This window comes from Octopus bimaculoides, chromosome 2, assembly GCF_046866305.1.
Source record: "Octopus bimaculoides isolate indiv1 chromosome 2, ASM4686630v1, whole genome shotgun sequence".
Taxonomy (NCBI): Eukaryota; Metazoa; Mollusca; class Cephalopoda; order Octopoda; family Octopodidae; genus Octopus; species Octopus bimaculoides.
Genome location: NC_142929.1, coordinates 171,138,773 through 171,158,569, shown reverse-complemented (window position 1 = coordinate 171,158,569; position 19,797 = coordinate 171,138,773). Strand labels below are relative to the sequence as shown.

The 19,797-nt window shown below is 35.5% G+C and overlaps 1 protein-coding gene across 8 annotated transcripts in view; it reads left to right on the top strand.

The window, feature by feature from the left end:
* The window catches only part of LOC106876851 (myoferlin), a 198,796-nt gene that overhangs the window by 69,812 nt on the left and 109,187 nt on the right, over window positions 1–19,797 (top strand). For 5 of the 8 annotated variants that reach the window (XM_089348070.1, XM_089348069.1, XM_089348068.1 and 2 more), the window contains exon 6: window positions 1,232–1,437. In XM_089348070.1, the coding sequence (XP_089204196.1) occupies window positions 1,232–1,437 (206 nt within the window). Of the gene's footprint in view, window positions 1–1,231; window positions 1,438–3,843; window positions 4,258–19,797 lie in introns of those variants that run through there. The other 3 variants (XM_089348073.1, XM_089348072.1, XR_016240821.1) reach the window with 2 other exon arrangements.

Sequence of the window (19,797 nt, the reverse complement as noted above, 5' to 3'; positions counted from 1 at the left end):
CTATACCCTGAAAGCATGTTCAATCATGGGGAAATATTACCTTGTCTGGAAATAAAGATCGTCGACATCAAGGACATCCAGCTATAGAGAATCTGACTCAACAAATTCTGTATGACCCATGCAAGCATGGAAAAATAGATTTTAAATCAACAATGATGATGATGCTAACATACTTTACTTTCAAACTTATAAATGGTCGATTGGATGTATATGTTAATTGTTGTATTATATTCTCAGGTAATCTTTGATCAAGCACACACCTGTGACAGACAGGTAATCAAACAATTAGATTTGACCTCAAAAATCTCTTGTTCCAGATCTGTACACTCTCATGTAGAGGACAGTGTGGGCATATCATATTCTCTCAACAATCCTATCAATTTTTACAAAGCATACAGTGAGCAAGTTGGACTTGGACAAAATATAGTAGTTGCTGTACCTTTGAATTGATTAGTGTTTGGAGTTAATAAAGATATTGATACTGTTCCTAATCGCATGTGAATGTTGAATTGCAGTTAGCTTACTGGATTGAGTTGGGGACATAGTGGTCTTAGAATAATGCTATACGAAGTAAATTACATGAAGAGCAAAGCTGCAGGCAACTGAACTAGGAAAGTAGCTGAGTATTAAAGTTATTTAGCAATATGTTCAGGAGAAGCAATTGTAATGCTATAGACATATATTTCTATATCATTCATGCTGCATAATATTGGGTTGGTGCATAATTATTGCAGCTTTTTTTTTTTCAGCAAATTTTATTCAACAAAAACAATAACAACATGTAACAAAAACATCTTTAAATGATTATTCCAGAGCATATTCACCATCTACTTCAATTACTGCTTCCCATTTGCTTGGCAGACAGTTAGACTGTCATTTAAAGATGTTTTTGTTAAATATTATTGTTTTTGTTGAATAAAATTTGTTGGAAAAAAAGCCACAATAATTATGCACCAACCCAATAAAAAGTGCCTATTGCCAGTAGAAGAATCTCATGATGAAGGCAGACTAATGAAAATGTTTGGGGATAGTCAACAGCCCTTTCTCAGAAGATATTGTCTTGCAGACTCCTCCAATCCATGTGAGCATGAAAATGTGGAAAGGATGATAGTTTGATGTATCCTATTTAAGGAAGTTGTTGGTTTTGATGTTCAAATTTAATGATGAGAAAAGTACCCCCTTCATTTAAAAAAAAAATTTTATTGTAATAATAATTTTTTTTTTCAAACAGGTGGTGTTACTGGAGGTGCGTCTGGCGTTGTTGTAACAGCTGATGATGATGATGATGAGGACGAGGATGAAGGTGATGAGGAACCTGCAGCTCCAGTTAAGGTTGTTGACCCTGTTACTGGAAATGTCACAATGGTCAAACCACCCAAGAAAAAAAAGAGGAGATCTAAAAGGCATAATCTATCAACAAAGAAACAGGATTTCCAGGTTATTATTATTACTACTACTATATGCTATTTATGTTTATTTTTAAATTCTCTGTGATCAAAGACATTCTAGCTAAGACTGGCTTATCTTTCCAGAGTATGTACAGGGCTGCATTATCAAATGTGTCTTTTTCTTGTTTATGATGGTAGTTTATAATTTGAGAGATTCACCTGCCATTTCTGATATGTAGATGTTCCTATGTTGTGTCAACTCTAATCTTTAGGGCAGGTGAGACTACAGTAGAATTTATGAGTTTTAGTGAAAACTCCAGCTTCTGTTTGGTAGTCAGGGAAATAACAGTATACTTTTAATTATTCAGTACCAATAGGGTGAAACATAGCAAAATATTGTTGTCTCTCTCAACTGATATATATAATACTTTTGGACTGTTAACAAAGTTTGAAGATCATTAAAAATTGGACAGCAGCAGAGAAGGCAAACACAAGGGACATTAAGTAAATGAAATGAAAGTAACAGTAACTGGTTTGGTCCTTTGACTGACCAATACCTTGAAGGAACTGTACCACTTACATTAACACCTCTGGTCAATTTCTATATGAGAAATTGTAGACAGAATGGTCATGACTGGGAATGCCTTTGTTCATTCAGATCTTGCTTGAAGTTAAACAGCCACTCAGTAACAACGATAGCTGCAGAAATTTGGAAAGATTTGCCTTGTATTAGTGACTGAAGGTAGAGTGAGTTAACTTCACTGTGGACCAATGAACCTATACATGTTGACCCTTGTGAAAATATAACTCCATTTATTTCTGTCTGATTTAGGGCTGACTGAATAATAGTTGGAAGATCCTGTTGTTTTAAAAGAACCTGTGTAAAACCCTTTTCACTCACGCTGAGTGAATCGGTCCCTTGCAATTTTAAGGTGTTTTTTTATTGCACTAAATTTACACATTCACTCCACTATTTACCTTCCTAGGTTAAAGACAATATCCTTCCCTCTCTTTAATCCTTACTCTTTTACTTGTTTCAGTCATTTGACTGCGGCCATGCTGGAGCACCGCCTTTAGTCGAGCAAATCGACCCCAGGACTTATTATTTCGATGCCTACTATTTATTCTATCGGTCTCTTTTGCCGAACCGCTAAGTTACGGGGACCTAAACACACCACCATTGGTTGTCAAGCGATGTTGGGGGGACAAACATATACACACATATACATATACATATATACGACAGGCTTCTTTCAGTTTCCGTCTACCAAATCCACTCACAAGGCTTTGGTCGGCCCGAGGCTATAGTAGAAGACACTTACCCAAGGTGCCACACAGTGGGAATGAATCCGGAACTATGTGGTTGGTAAGCAAGCTACTTACCACACAACCACTCCTGCCCTTTTTTTTTTTTTTTTTTTTAAGTTAAAAAAAAGACAAATTTGCAAGCCCCTTTAGATATTTTGAGCTATAAGGTTAGTGCACTGGCTGACATAGCATCAGATTAAATGTAATTACTCTATATCATTTCATCCTTGTACTCCAAGACAAAATGTTTGATTTGGGACTATTAAAAAGAAATCAGTAGTCTATCTTTATTAATATTCTTTTCTATTCTATGTACAAGGCCCGAAATTTTTGGCGAGTGGCGCCAGTCAATTAGATTGACCCCAGTATGCAACTGGTACTTAATTTATTGACCCCGAAAGGATGAAAGACAAAGTTGACCTCGGCGGAATTTGAACTCAAAACGTAAAGACAGACGAAATACCACTAAGCATTTCACCCAACGTGCTAACGTTTCTGCCAGCTCACCGCCTTATATCTTTATTAATATTAGAAATAGTTTAAGGCAGTAAGCTGGCAGAATCATTAGCACACAAGGCAAGATGCTTAGCTGCATTTCGTCTGTCTTTATATTCTGAGTTAAAATTCCACCAAGCTCGACTTTGCCTTTCATCCTTTCAGGGTCAGTAAAATAAGTACCAGTAGAGCACTGGAGTCGATGTAATTGACTTAGCCCATTCCCTTAAATTGCTGGCCTTGTGTCAAAGTTTGAAACTGATATTAGAAACAACTTAGTAATCTTCTAATTTATTTCACTTTTTAGTAAGATCCTCAGTAGGAAAGCTCATCTTGAGAATCCCTTATTACTTACTTCCCTTAATTACAGACGAAGACACATTCATTAATTCTCTAATCCAACCTTATTCTATGATATTTCTGTGCCATTGTAACCCTCATAAAGTTGAAAAGAATTAAGAATGATGTACTTACGTTGTAGTTCAATAACCACCCCCTCAAATATCTTTGTTTAAAGCAATATTAAAAGATTGTTGACTGAGTAAGGTTCTTCTCATTGGTAACATCTTGTCCAGTGTTGCTTGCTAGACATATTAAAATGGGTGTGTTTAGAAAAAGCCAAATAAAAAAAAAATAATGCTAATATTGACTTATGGATAGTAGAAGTATTTTTTAGCTCAGTGTTTCAGATTTTCCTGTAGAGTTTTTCAATGACTAAAACTACCAATCAATCATCAGTAGGCTGTGAACCTCAACTCTTCTTATTGATTATTTTCATTTTTTTTATTTATAATAATATTATTCACTGGGCAAACTCTTCAGATTAATTTTAATAATGTTTGAGATACAAACTGACAGCAATCTCTCTATATTATTGCTTCCATAATCATGTATGCATGCTTACCTTTTGAAGTAGACGTGGGACTAACTAACTTTAAGGAACTTGGGATATGAAAATGTTATTTTACAGAGTTATATAATTATCCTAAAATACTTATACAAAAGTAGTAGCTTGATGGAATTTAGTTAATTACAGTTCATCATCATAATGGCTACAGTTTTTCAGGTAAGTGTACCAAAACATAATTTCTTAAATGAACAGGGTAAGTAAAATGGGATGTCAAGAGTTTTCAGTAAAATTGTTAATGTTCACAACCATTAAGGTGTCTCTATATGGTTACTTGATCCACTAGAAAATGCATACAGATCTCTCTCAGATCACTCTTTTTTCTTTCTTTCTTTCTTTTTTCCAAGACATATTTTTTCCTACATATCCCTAAAATGATGAGCTGCTTATGTACTTAAGTTTTACTTACATTAGAAATTAGATAACTTCATCTAAGCTGAAGGTTACATTTATCTTACATTTTCAGTTATTTCTTTTCTTTAGTTCTTGTTAAATTTTTGATTTTTTTTAGTTGTAACTTTTTATGTAAAATTTATTTTTAAAGAAATCTGATTCAGTTAGTTTCAATTAGGATCTTGGTTCCTGAGACCAGCTTAAAGCTGCAATATTCTCTGGAATTTGTAAAAATTGCTTTCTTATCTATACTGTTTTTAATAGGCTTATTCTCTGGCAGTGGTTTATCAGGCCAGAAGTAGAGAGATTTTTTTTTCTACAACTTCTTAAAATTAAAAATTCAATTTTTGATTTTTTTTCTTTCCTTTTTTGTCTGTTGATGTCACTGTACTTGTTGCATTGTGCTGAATCTAGTCCCAGATAAAGGAAACAAAATATTCACTTTTAGGATATTTTTTTTTCCCGTCAAATAAAGCAAACTTATCCACCTAATCACACACACATACACACACACTCTCACTCTCTTTCTCTCTTCCTCTCTCTCTCTCTCTTTCTTTCTCCCTCTCTCTCTCTTTCTCTCTCTTTCTCTCTCTCTCTCTCTCTCTCTCTCTCCTCTCTTTTTCATTTACCTTCAACTTATTTCACTCATTGGTCTGCTGTCATGCTAAGGTATTGCCTTAAAAAGTTTAGTGGAACAAATCGATTCCATCACCTGTTTTTAATCCTAGTATTTAATCCACTGGTCTCATTTGTCAAAGTAATGAATTACAGAGACATAAACAAACCAACACTAATTGTCAAGCAGTAGTGGCAGACAAACATGCACGCATACATGTGTGTGTGTGTGTGTGTGTATACACACACACACACACACACACACACACACACACACACACACACACACACACACACACACATATATATGGCGGCGAGCTGGCAGAACCGTTAGCACACCAGGCGAAATGCTTAGCGGTATTTCGTCTGCCCGCTACGTTCTGAGTTCAAATTCCGCCGAGGTCAACTTTGCCTTTCATCCTTTCGGGGTCGATTAAATAAGTACCAGTTACGCACTGGGGTCGATATAATCGATTTAATCCGTTTGTCTGTCCTTGTTTGTCCCCTCTGCGTGTAGCCCCTTGTGGGTAGTAAAGAAATAACACGCATATATGACAGGCTCTTTTCAATTCCTGTCTACCAAATTCATTCACAAGACTTTGGTCAGCCTGGAGCTATAGTAGAAGACACTTTCCCAAGGTGTCATGCAATGAGACTTGAACCTGAAACCATGTGGTTGGGAAGCAAGCTTCTTACCATACAGCCATACTTATGCCTAAAAGGTATTCATGGTTTCACTGGAAGTTCTATTAATTTATTTTTATCTAGTATAGTAAGATTAGAAGAAATGGGTCCTAATTTGTGATAAATTTGATTACTAGCTTTAAAAGTAAAACAAACAAGAAATTTCACTTTTCCTGAGAAAATACCTTAAGCCACTTGCATAATATCAGTTTCTGTTTGTAATTTTTTGGTATTGTGGTAAATTCTCCAGAACCTGCAATGTTCTGATATGATTTTTCCCCACTCAGAACTTAGAAATAAGGAGTGAAAACTTTTATAGAGAAATGAATTAAAACTTTCCACTACTTAATGAGGTTTATTTGAAGAGAATATTTTGGAAGTAAAATAACTCCACCATTAATATGTCAAGCAGATCAATAGTCATGTCAGTATAGTTTTATATGCATCATCATCATCATCATCATCATATGTCTGTTTTCGATGCTGTCATGGGTTTGGAGGTTTGACAGGGGCTTCCCCAGCTTCCATAGTCTGTTTTGGTTTGGTTTCTACAGCTGAATGCCCTTCCTAACACCAGCCACTTTGCAGAGTGTACTGGGTGATTTTTATGTGACACCAGCACCAGTGCTTTTTACATGGCACTATCTCCAGTGCTTTTCGCAAAAGAATAGAATCAGTCTAAGTAAAGTAGTGCTGGTGTGTGCCACCAAACTGTAAATACTAAAAGTTTGCCAAGTGGAAAAAATGAACTTTTTGTGAAGAAGGAAAGTCTAACGTTTTGGGCAGATCTCTTTCAAGAAGAATTTTCTGTTTGAAAAATTATATTTGTTTCTTTTGTTTCGTCTTTGCAAGCTTTTCTACGAGTATTATGGTTCTTTATTCTTTTTTCAATGAAATATAGATTTGAGTATTTGTGGTATTTTCCACATTTACATGAAATTAACTATTAGTTTTATTTCTCAGAAGTCTTTGTCTCTTTCATTTGACAGATTTGATCTGAAAGTAGGTGGACATTTCTTTTTATGATAAGGGATAAAGATATTTTTGAAGTTATTTTGCTGCAAAAATTTTTACTTCACTAATTAATATATACATGTTCTTCATTTTAATTTCACATAGTGTAGATCAGTTTTTTTGTTTTGTTTTGATTTTTTCGTCCACAAGTTTTGGAGTAAATTGATTTGAGACTCCTTTCTATTCATTTATTTCTCAGTTGTAAAATAAGTCCGGCAAGAGTTACGTACCATGATCAGAAACGCAAAGCTTTATCTGTTAGATTTTCAATATGTTGTCATATGGTCTTTATCTCTCTCAAGCCGTCAGTCTGTCTAAGAACTTCTAAATCTTCATAAATAGCTATATCGAATATTTTAATTTTATTTTGTTATCAATCTCCTATAGCATTTGTACAATATTTGAACCCTCATAAACTTTGATCTGTCAAATAATTTTCCCTTGTTACATGAACATGTTGGTGACAAGCTGGATGCATTAGTCAACAAATTAGATATTAATATCAATATATGAATATATATCAAACTCCTACAATATCTCCTGGGATATTTCAGGCCATTTCAAGCAATACTAGAATAATTATGTATTTCTTGCAATTTTAGCTACTTACCATTTCCTAGTGGAGGCACAATGGCCCAGTGGTTAGGGCAACGGACTCGCGGTCATAGGATCGTGGTTTCGATTCCCAGACCGGGCGTTGTGAGTGTTTATTGAACGAAAAACACCTAAAAGCTCCACGAGGCTCCGGCAGGGGATGGTGGCGAACCCTGCTGTACTCTTCCACCACAACTTTCTCTCACTCTTACTTCCTGTTTCTGTTGTGCCTGTATTTCAAAGGGTCAGCCTTGTCACGCTGAATATCCCCGAGGACTACGTTATGGGTACACGTGTCTGTGGAGTGCTCAGCCACTTGCACGTTAATTTCACGAGCAGGCTGTTCCGTTGATCGGATCAACTGGAACCCTCGACGTCGTAAGCGACGGAGTGCCAACAACAACAACCATTTCCTATAAGAAAGGATAAAAGTATCCTTAAATTTGCATCAATGTAATCCTAAGATAAGGCCCAAAAATTCCGAGGCTATATAACTTCAAAGGAGACTAAGTGTTTATTTATTTAAAAATTAGTTATTAAAATTGAACTGATAACTAACATTGCAGTATATAATTAGCAAGCATAGTATGAGTCTTCAGTTAAATTTCACCATATCTTTGCACGTGTTATATCCTCGGAATTTTTCTGCTTATTAACAAAGTTATTGTGATGGCATTTAAGTTTGTAGACCTATGAATGATAAAGCTGGTGGTTTCTGAGAGCAATAAACCTATCAGTTAATTGTCAAAGAATCAATTTATAAGCAAACAAGATTTCTATATTTTGGTAGTAAACTTGTGAATTTATCCAATTACTTAAAGATAATGCATTGTATGTTACTATTTGCAGAAATAGAATACACAAGCTCATGATGGAGCCTTTCCATTTTAGGTAGAGGTGCTAGATATAGAAGCCAAGTATCTTTGGAAGTACACCCTACTGCCTTTGCACAAAAGTCAGGCTAGGCCAGGCTGGATTGCCTTTGATACTAAGCTTGCTCAATAAGCGTCAAGTTTGGGTTAAACAACTGCTACTAATAAAATACAGTTTCTTTATAAAGCGGTTTGTATAAAGTTGGTTCAGATATCTTCTTTGAGCAGTCCTTTTTTTTTTTTTTTCTACCAAGATTTAATGATTCTTTGAGTATTTATTAATCTCTGAGGAATGTCAAAATATTTTTCTATGACATATGCTATCTTTAAATGGAAAATATCTACACTTATAAATTATTGTAATCATCAAACTAAATAATATTGCTGGTTTAAAATAAAGCATTGAAACTCTGGACCTTATATAGCACCAAAACACCCTGAGGGAAACGCCATCAACCTTGCATTTCAAACTGCAAAAAACTGATTCTGTCTATTGAAATGTTCCTTGTGGTTCAAGTGAACAAGCAAGTTTGAAAATGTTAACTTACTGTAGAAAGAAGAAATTCTAAATTGGGTAGATAGATGCTGTAATTGAGTGCAAGTAGTATATTTAGAAAGTATATTCATTTATTCTACTGAAGTGGCAAACATTCTGCCTGACTGAAGAACACTTTAACACTCACAAGATGTTAACTCAAAATTTGCAAGTCCTTTTCTAAAGGGAAATAATATGCAAAACCATGAGTTAATTCCCTTGTGACAGTTTTTTTTACCCCACATATGTAAATGTTTCGTTGATTAAAGTTGACAGAACTTGAATTTGGCTATAAAATTCATTATTCCTCTCTTGAATTCATAGATAATAAAATGTTTGACATTCTGTTTATAAAAAAACAAGTCCTCACAATATAACATTCTAAAGTTGAAATTTACTTCAATTGATATACTCTTAGCTAGAATAAATATATTACTCTATTTTTTTGAGAAAACTTTGTAAAAGACTTTTATATTTTAGATCTAGACAGTGTTATTTTTGGTTGCTGATAGGCAAAGTGCATACATATTGTGCACTCTTTTTGCATATTAGAAAAAATATTTAATATTTCTTCAGTATTCTAGTTTATTCTTGAGTTGACTACTTGACAGTGCCGTTTGGTGAATCATTTCACTTATGAAATGCTTCAAGGCTATGTATATTTTCTTCTAAACTTGGATTCACAGGAATAAATGTGTAATCTTTAGTACGGGAGGACACAGGTATAGAAAGAAGTGGGGAGAAAGTAATTTCAAAGAAACGAAAAACTTCCTTTGCTCTCTAATACCTATTAAGGTTGTGGGGGGTCACTAAAAATGTCTTTAACTCCAGATACTGAGAATATAACAACAGAGCACCTTCTCTTAACACAACATACTAGAATATAGAATATCCAACTGTTTTTAGTGGTGATGGAGGTGGGGAATAATTTTAAATATGGACAACCAAAAAGAAAAATTTACTTAACATTCATACTGAAATTTCCATCTTAGCTCAGCTAAAATATTCCTGGTTTTACTGTTTCTAATCTTCTATTCTTGCTATCAATAAATATGATTGAAGTATTTTGTTATTGTGCTACTAGGTTGGTGCTTTTTTTTTTAATACCCTGAGTGAATTACTAGTACATAATCTGGGAAGTGGGTTCAGTTATAGAGAGAAAAATAAAGTATGCAATCTATATAAAATTACTGTTTTGTTCTTAAGAATTAAATTGCTCTCATCCTTCTATAGATTTTTAGAGATTTTGTTACCAGGCAGAATTTCACTACTGCTCTGGAGGAAACTATAATTGCTTAAAATATGAAGTACTATAAGAATGGAACTAATTTTGAGTAGTGGAACATTGGATGCTGTGAGTAAAGTCCTGGAATGACAAGAAGTTGATGTGGCTTTTAAATTTCCTTCAATTATCTTCAAAGAAATTCCAAAGCAATTTCATATTCTAATATCTTAACAGGTGTTGCTTTGCCAATATTTTTACTGGTGAGGGAAAATGTATTAATGGTTGGAATAGACTAGTTTCTGATATGAAGATAAGAAGCAATAAGACCAAGAATACTTCATCTGAAATAAGATGTGCATTTTGTGTAAATAATTTTGATTATGAACAACTGAAAAACTAATGTTTTTCAGTTATCCATAATAGAGCCTGAATTAGAAATGGCCTCTTAATTGAAACCAAAGTAATGTGATCAAGGTTAGTTTCTTTTTGGGATGTCACTTTTTAAACAGTCTTTTTTTGACATTGCAATACATCCTAAAGGCAAGTGCTATTCTCATGTGTGCAGTTTTAAACAGCCTACAGAAATTTATTTTCATGTTTCTTTTCTTTAAATTCTTAATTAAATGGAAGCCAAAAACTTTATTAAATTATTACATCATAATTAGAAAGCAATTCCTTCCAGGTTTTTATGTAGCAGTTTTGCAAATATTGTATAGAGAAACCTTCTCATAATCATATTCAATAGAATTTTGACTATATTTTAACATGAATAATTTGTTCTGAATCTCTGTGTTTTCATGTTAAAGGGGAAATAGCTTTATTATATTAATATTCTGAAATATTAAAATTAGACCTATGACTAAGAGTTTCCTCACCTTCATTATTTTTTTGACATCTGTGCTAGTTTCAGCCTTCTACATTGATGATTGAATTTATCAACACATTAATATCAGGTGTATTGATTTTTGCCTTCTTCCCCTCCCACTAATATTCTCTTTTTTATAACAGTTGTGATATAGGCCATTTTGGTTTACTTATCAGCTGTTATAATTACTCATGTCAGTGATCACGAAAAGTTATATTTCTGTTTGAACCCAGTCAACTTTTGTTTGTGAACATTTTTACTAAATGTGCACCTTAACTTAGGAAAGTATATTTTCAAACACTACGGAAGATATGGATATACTAATTGTTAATCAGAAACTTTTACCAACATAATTTATATAAAGTTTTGAAGAGCAGTGAGAGAAGTAAAGAAAATGCTACAGCTGGATAACTATGTCATAACTTGGTTGATGACACACTCACTATGTTTAAGTTAAATCGGAGAAATAGCATAGCTAAAAATAAGGGACTTCTTCGGAAAGAAAGTTTAAGGGAGAGTCTTTCACGGAAAAATAATTTAGATTCAACAATGAAAGTTGATTTAAGTGCTGTGCCCCCTAAGGAACTATTAAAAGAAAAACCACCTCCAAAAATGTCGCATTTGGTGCGATTTCGATGCAGGTCATCTGTCACGATGCCAAACGCAATGGTTGCTTCTGCATTTCAGGTATTTAATTTTTTTCTAAATATTTTGGTCAGTCTTGTTCCAATTGGCAAGTTTTTATGTCATAAAAATTAACAATGCCTGTGGAGTTTTTTCTGAGTAGTAGTAATAAAAGCACTCGTATGTCACCATTCATCATCATCATTTTATATTGCTTTTCCATGCTTGCATGGGTCAGGTGGCTTTCCTGTTGCCAACTCTCATCCATTTCCAAGCAATCTAGCATTTCCCCATGGTCAGACACACTTTCACAGAATTTTGGAAATGAATGAGACAGCTTGTATGACTTTGTCACTAATTTACAACTATCATGATGTCAAAATGAGATACACACGCAAACACATGTATGGCTAGCTTCTTTCATGTTTCCACCTACCAGAGCCACTCACAAGGCTATAGTAGAAGACACTTGCCCAAAGTGCAATGCAATGGTACTGAACCTAGAGCCATGTGATTGGGAAGCAAACTTCTTATCACACAGCCACACCTGTACTTTGAGATATATATATAACACCATCATCACCATCTTCATCATCATCATTTAGTGTCTGCTTTCCATGCTGGCATGGGTTCGATAGTTTGACTGGAGTTGGTAACCTGGGGAGCTGCACCAGTTTCCAGTCTGATTTTGGCTTGGGTTCTATGGCTGGATGCCTTTCCTAATGCCAACCACTTCAAGAGTGTAGTGGGTGCCTTTTATGTGTCACCAACACTGGCCACAGCTATGATTTCACTTGGCTGGACAAGTCTTCTCAAGCATAGCAAATTGCCAAAGGTCGCAATCACTTGTCATTGTCTCTGAGAGACCCAACGTTCAAAAATAACGCTTCACCACTTTGTCCCATGTTTTCCTGAGTCTACCTCTTCCACAGGTTCACCCCACAGTTAGAGATCAGCACTTCTTCACACAGCTGTCCTCATCCATAATAGATATATTTATATATACACGTTAAACGGCTTTGGGCAAAAGAAAATACAGGAAGATCACTTAATTTTGATTTTATACAACATATTCCCCTCTGATTCACACGCTTATTGCACCAGTCCTTTAGTTTTTCTAAGGCCTATAAATGAACTCAGAAAGTTGAACTTCCAACTAAGCCTTTCACAATACCCTTAAAGCCAGGAACTTTAAAGCACTCCCTCATATATATATGAATATTACACACACACGCACACGCACACACACACACACACACACACACACACACACACACACACACACACACACACACACACACTGTATATATAGGTGCAGTGTGGTTGTATGGTTATGAAATTTGCTTTCCAACTACACATTTTCAGGTTCAGTCTCACTGTGTAACACCTTTAAGCAAGTATCTTTTCCTACAGCTTCAGGCCAACCAACTAAAATGTTATTAGTGGGACAATGATGATGATGATGATGATAAAACTGGAAGAAGTCTGTTACCCTCATCACCCCACCATCTCTCTAATTGAGTGTCCAGCCATAGAAACCATGTTGAAGCAAATATTGGAGCATGATACAGTCCTTGGGCCTGCCAAACTCTATAACGTATGCTATTATGGAGCATAGATATTAAAAGATGATGTGTATGTTTGTGTCTCTTTGTTTTAACACCATGTGGTAATTGAAAGCAAGTATTACTGTTATTCAAGCAGTGTTCTTTGTTTCTAGCCTTCTGTGTTAACGTGGGGAAACATGGGAAACATTATTTTGCTTGGTGACTGGAAAGTGATCCATCTGCAGGAAATCTGTCTCAACAAATTCTGTCTGACCCATGCAAGCATGGAAAAGTGGACATAGAAACAAAGACACACATATCTACAAATACATACACCTACACGTATACATCAGTGCATACATGTATGTGTGTGTGTGTATATATATGCTTACATATATGTACATGTGTATGTGTGTTTGTGTAAGGAGTAAAGACCCCCTTTGGTCATGAATGACTGTGGGATTGCACCTAGAAAGTTACTCTCTGAGGCACAAGTCCAGGCAAGGTTGTTTATAGAAGACTATCAGTCACCCATGCATACCAGCCCTCCCCCCTCTACGCCACCGATGTTATCCAAGGGAAAGCCAAAGCTCAATACAGCTTAGCACCAGTGACATCACAAATCAATTCTTCAGGTGAGTGAACTGGAGCAACGTGAAATAAAGTGTCTTGCTCAAGAACACAACACACCGCCCATTCCTTGAATCAAACTCACTACCTCATAATTGTGAGCTCAATGTTCTAACCACTAAACCATGCGCCTTATACACACACAGATGCACAACACTCTCTCTCTCTCTCCTATCTGTATACATACATACACACACATACATACATGTGTGTGTGTGTGTGTGTATGTCTGTTTTGAAGAGGTTTTGCCCACTCCATGACAGTTTGGATTGGACTGGACCTAAAACCGATGGTGGCAGTATTCACATGCCTGCTACAGTTATATATTTCTTATTTCTTTATTACCCACAAGGGGCTAAACACAGAGGGGACAAACAAGGACAGACAAAAGGATTAAGTCGATTACATCAACCCCAGTACATAACTAGTACTTCATTTATTGACCCCGAAAGGATGAAAGGCAAAGTCGACCTTGGCAGAATTTGAACTCAGAATGTAACGCCAGACGAAATACCGCTATACATTTCGCCCAGCGTGCTAATGTTTCTGCCAGCTCGCTGCCTTAAGTTATATATATAAAGTGTCAGATTAACTACAGAAAGGAATTAGAATGAGAGCCATCTAGCATCCCTTAAGGCTTTTTTGTGTCATAAGTAAAATGAATCGCTTTCAATTTGGGAATGGAAACTAGCTTTCCATGACCTTTTGTCCTATCAAGTGCACATAAAAATCTTTAGAAAAGAGGGCTGGAACCTGGAGATGGTGGCAAGTTCCGAACTCCATTTAGTTGTAAATCCATTACTGCATATCTTGGATTTTATTGTTGTTGTTCAACCCAGTTCTACATTGGTCAAGGAAGTGTATCATCAAAGACATTCAGACTGTGATAAATTCTGTCTTTTTTTTTATTTTTTTTTATTTTTTTTTTTTTTTAGAAACTTGGCTGCATTATCCATTGTGCCCTTTTTTTTTATCAAAACTGTTTTGGTATGATTTGATTGAGATCTGACTGCTATTTCTATCAGGTTCAGTAACTACATAAAGTGTTCCTCATCAGGTTCATGTAGTGTATTTTTGGCAAGTCAGTTGAAGAGACCATTTTTCTGCTAACAGTACACAGTGCAGGAGATGAGCCAACGATGGAGCATCTATATGGTCATTTAAAACTGCTAGAAAAAGCAGCCAACTCTCTGCTAAATTACACATTACCATCATTAAAAGATGCTTAGTTGTTTTGGGTGATCTTTTCATGTGAAGCAGACAGGATGGCCATAGCTGCATTGTCTTGTGGTTATAGGTCTATTCAATTAATCCTGATTTGATGTTAAACAATAGCTGGCTAATAGTATCTGTCTGTATTACAACTGGTTAGTAAAGCAAGTTGCTCCTACTCTGCAATGCCTATAAACAGCTAGGTGGACTGGTCCAATTACTCGATGGTGTGGTAGAAGTGAAAGTATACAGAACAATGGCTCACTGTTCCTGCACTTCTGTGAATGTAAAAAGCAAAGTTTAAATTTTCTAACTTTACCAACTAAGAATTTGAAGAAGGTACTGATATATAATAGATCTATTATTTATGCATCAAAATTGCAATGATAGTACTTCTATGTATGTAATAGTTTTTATAGCTAAAATATTAATTATTCATACTGTACGCAGATGACCTTGTTCTAATGAGTAAGATGATGGAGGGATTGAGGGAGTAGTTCTGGAAATGGAAGGTGTTTGAAAGCAAGGGTTTGAAGGTAAACCTCGGGAAGACAAAGGTAATGGTGAGCTGGGTCGAAAGAGAAGCTTTAGTGAGTAAGGTGGATCCATGTGGTGTATGTGGGAGGAGGGTAATGGCAAATGCAGTGTTGTGTACAAGATGTGAGAAATGGATTCATGGTAGATGTACGAAAATGAAGAAGGTGACCCCAAGACTGGCAGGAGAGGTTATTTGTGAAAGATGTGAGAAAGGAGCTGGAGGGCTGGCGGAACCAGTGGAAACGCTATGTGACGAGGTGGAAATGGTGAGAGGGTTTTGTTAATTGGGAGATAGTGGATGTGAAGCAGCTGTGACAGCAAGAGCGAGACTTGGCTGGGTGAAGTTCAGGGAATGTGGAGTGTTGTTATATAAGAAAAGGTTTTCATTGAAGATGAAAGGAAGGGTCTGTTGGAGTTGCGTGAGCGCTGCAATACTGTATGGGAGTGAGACGTGGTGTCTGAGAGGGGAGAGAGATGGCAATTTTGAGAAGCACCGAGAGAGCAATGGTGAGAGAAATGTGTGGTGTGAAGTTGTTTGGGACGACTGAGGGCTTGATGGGGATGCTGGGGTTGGAGGAATCAGTGGAACGGCTGGCAAGGGTGAATGTAGTGTGGTGGTATTTGCATGTGTTGAGGAGGATGCTTGAATTTGAGGTAAATGGACTGCGAAAGCAAGGTAGACCGAGGAAAACATAGAAGGGGCAGGTGGAGGAGGAGATTGGGAGGGTTGGCTTGAGAAGGGAGGACTCCCAAAACCAAGCATTGAGGTAGATTTGGCCATCCCTGTTAACGGGGACAAAATCCAGATTTAAAACACTGGTTGATGCTGATGACTAATACATTTATGAAGCGGTTTAGAAATTTTATATTTCGAAGTTAGCATTTTCTTCTTACCTACTGAAATTTATGGATTATTCTCATAGCTCCAAGCAACATGTCTTTTTTTTTTTATTCTTCTTCAAGCCTGCATCAGTTTTAAGAATAAAGACAAATATTGTTATTTTATTCAAGCACCTCCATCTAGCTGAGAGATATCAGCTTTGCTCATGGCCCAATTAAATAGGATTGTTGGGAGATACCCAACTGTTTCTCTTATGATAATTTATGTAAATTCTAGTTTTGCAATGCTTTTCTACTCATGCAAACAAATATTGAAATATTGAAAATCTGTCAGCAAATTAAGCACAGACATGGCTGTGTGGTTAAGCTTGCTTACACTTACAATGTTTCCAGTTCAATCCTGTTGCGCAGCACCTTGAGCAAATCTTTTTGATTATAGCTCCAGGTTGACCTGTGTTTTGTGAGTGAATTTGGTAGATGGAAACTGTATGGAAGCCATCGTATGTGTGTGTCTGTTTTTGCCCCCTCCCCGCCAAAACACACACACACACATCGCTTGACAACCAGTGTTAGTTTGTTTACCTCCCCTGTAATTTAGTGGTCCTGTGAAAGAAACCAGTAGAATGAGTATCTTAAGTACTTAAAAATAAGCACTAGGGACAATGCATTCAAATAAACCTTTCAAGGCAATGCCCCGACATGGCCACAGTACAATATCTGAAAGAGGTACAAGATAAAAAAATCATTTCTGTTATAAGGAACTGACATCTGAAATGACCCTTTATAGCATCAATATAAGCTATTTTTATTTCCTAAAGTTTGCAAATGAAAAGCTAGGTTTTGTAATGCAGTGATATAGAAATACCAATGAACACTTCATCTTCAAGAAGTGATAAAAGCAGCTTTTGCCTTTTTCATGCTCCTACTGTTTGGTTATAGCCTTGTAAGCTTATCACGTATACAGTGCACTTACACTTATGGTTGTGAACTGATTTACTGTTGTCACTTATTTATATCAAATGGATTGTTTTTATACACTGCTATTGATCAAATACAAACTATTGATTCTTTAGTTGGTTCGATACTATCATCTCTCACACCTGCAACTGTCACATCTGTAATAAATTGGTTCAAAGCAGAATTTTCTTACTGTAGTTCCTAAACTGATGTTAAATAATAATTTTACCTCATTCAATGTGTTGTGCATTATGGACCATCATTCACTTCATGAGAAAACAGTTAGTTTCATTGGTTATGCTTATTAAAAATTTTTTCGTTGCCCTTTGTAATCATTTCTACTTCAAAAGAATCTGTTAAGAACTATCAAAAGCTGTCCATTTCTTGGATGTTTCTATTGTAAAGCAGGAGCGAGTTTTCTTTTATTCTTCATTAGTAAGCTTGGGTTTAATAGAGTGAAGTATATCAAATATAAATCTTTACACATTTATTTCATTTGATTTGATTTTCTCATTGCAACTATAAAGTCCTTAATATCTTGCTAAAAAAAATCAATTACAGCTGCTATAGTTGTCATTCCATTGTTGGTAAACAGCATTTTCCCAGCTGTGGGTAGACAGCTGAATATTAAGAAGAAACTGGCAGACCAATACTCAAGATACATTTGTCATTTAATTTTGGACTAAATTTTATTTTTTTATCACTATTGCAGCTGTATGAATCACACCAGTATTATGTATATAAATTGCCATAATATTTAGTGACTTAAAACATGCTTCCCCTCTTGAAGAAAATTTGTTTGTTACTAATCAGGTCATTCCATTACTGTTTTGAAATGTTACAGAAATGGGTTTTTATTTCCCCCCCCCCCCCCCTTTGAAGATAAGCTTGATTTTTCAGAAACTGAAGAGAGAGTATATAAAATACTTGATATCTAGTAAATAGAAAATAAATAATACTGAATTCTGAAATTACATTTTAAGGCAAGGAAAATAACACAGATAGTAAAGAATTGGATATATCTTTTAGACTGTCTAATTTAGTGTTTTCAGACATTTTTAAAGTTTTTTTTTTTTTTTAATCTTACTGTTTCAACCCACTACTTGCATTTTATTTGCTTTTAAGAATAAATATTTTTATATTTAATCAATAATACTGAGTTCTATAAATATTTTCAATTCTAATCTGATATGGCACCTTGATTTGAAGATCTTGTTACAGAAGTACTCAAGTTCAGATTTTAATAGTTTTTGGTGTTAAACAAACTTTAAGATATATTTCAAAACAGTGAAAAATATGGCCTGAAATTATAAGAAGAAAATAGCAGCCAACTCTCTACTAAGTTATACACTACCGTCATTGAAAGACATTTTGTTGTTTTGGGTGCTCTGTTCATGTGAAGTAGACAGGATGGCCATAGCTGCATTGCCTTGAGGCCATAGGTCTGTTCAATCATGCCTTATCTGATGCTAAACAATAACTGGCTAACAGTATTTGTCAATATTGCCACTGTGGAGGTGTGTGGTTTTGTGGTTAGTGTACTGGACTCATGATCATAAAATTGTGGTTTCGATTCCTGGACCAGGCAACATGTGTTCCTGAGCAAAACACTACATTTCTTGTTGCTCCAGTCCACTCAACTGACAAAAATGAGTAATCCTTTGATGGACTGGCATCCCATCTAGGTGGGGAATATATATGTCACAAAACCAGGAAACTGGCCCTTCTGAGTCAGTATGACTTGATAAGGTAACTTCTTTTTTTTTTTTAATATTGCTACTGGTTAGTGAAGCAATTTGCCCCTACTCTGCAGTGCCTATAAATAGCTAGGTGAACTTATCCATTTGCACAATGGTGTGGTAGTTGTGGAAGTGTACAAAACAATGGCTAATTGTCCTTGCACTTCTGTGAATGTGAAAAGCAAAGTTTAAATTTTCTAACTTTATCAAATAAGAATATACTATTTTTAAGGTTGAAACTATGAAATATTCAGAAGGAAACTTTGGAATATATCATCCATTGAACTTCCATCTTGAAGTGTTTGATAACATGACTTTCTGTTCTTACTCTTCATTTTGTGAATATTATATTTTATCTGACAATCTTTACAGATTTCAGATGAATATATCTTCCTATAATGGAGATTTATTTTTGACATCCACTACATGGTTATTTGACATGTTAGAGCCAAATTCCCCTCAAATCTGATCCTACCATCTTGAAAACAGAAAGAGCATGTTGCACAATGTAGCCCTAGATACACGAAAAACAGTTGAGGTGGTCATGGCTGTAATGCCAATTGTCATAAGTTCTCTTGATCAAGGTTGACCTCATCAACAATCCATTTCATATTAAGAGCTTCAAATTCATGTAAGGGCCATTTCCTGTAAATCCCACCACCACCAAACCTCATATCCTCAAAACTGCAAAAATTTCCTTTTGGTGGTTGTGGTGGAAGAGGAGGTCTAAAAATACTCCAGCTTTACAAGCTACAGGAACAATTGCCATTATATTATTATATTCTTTGTATTGTGACAGTTGTAGCATTAAAAATA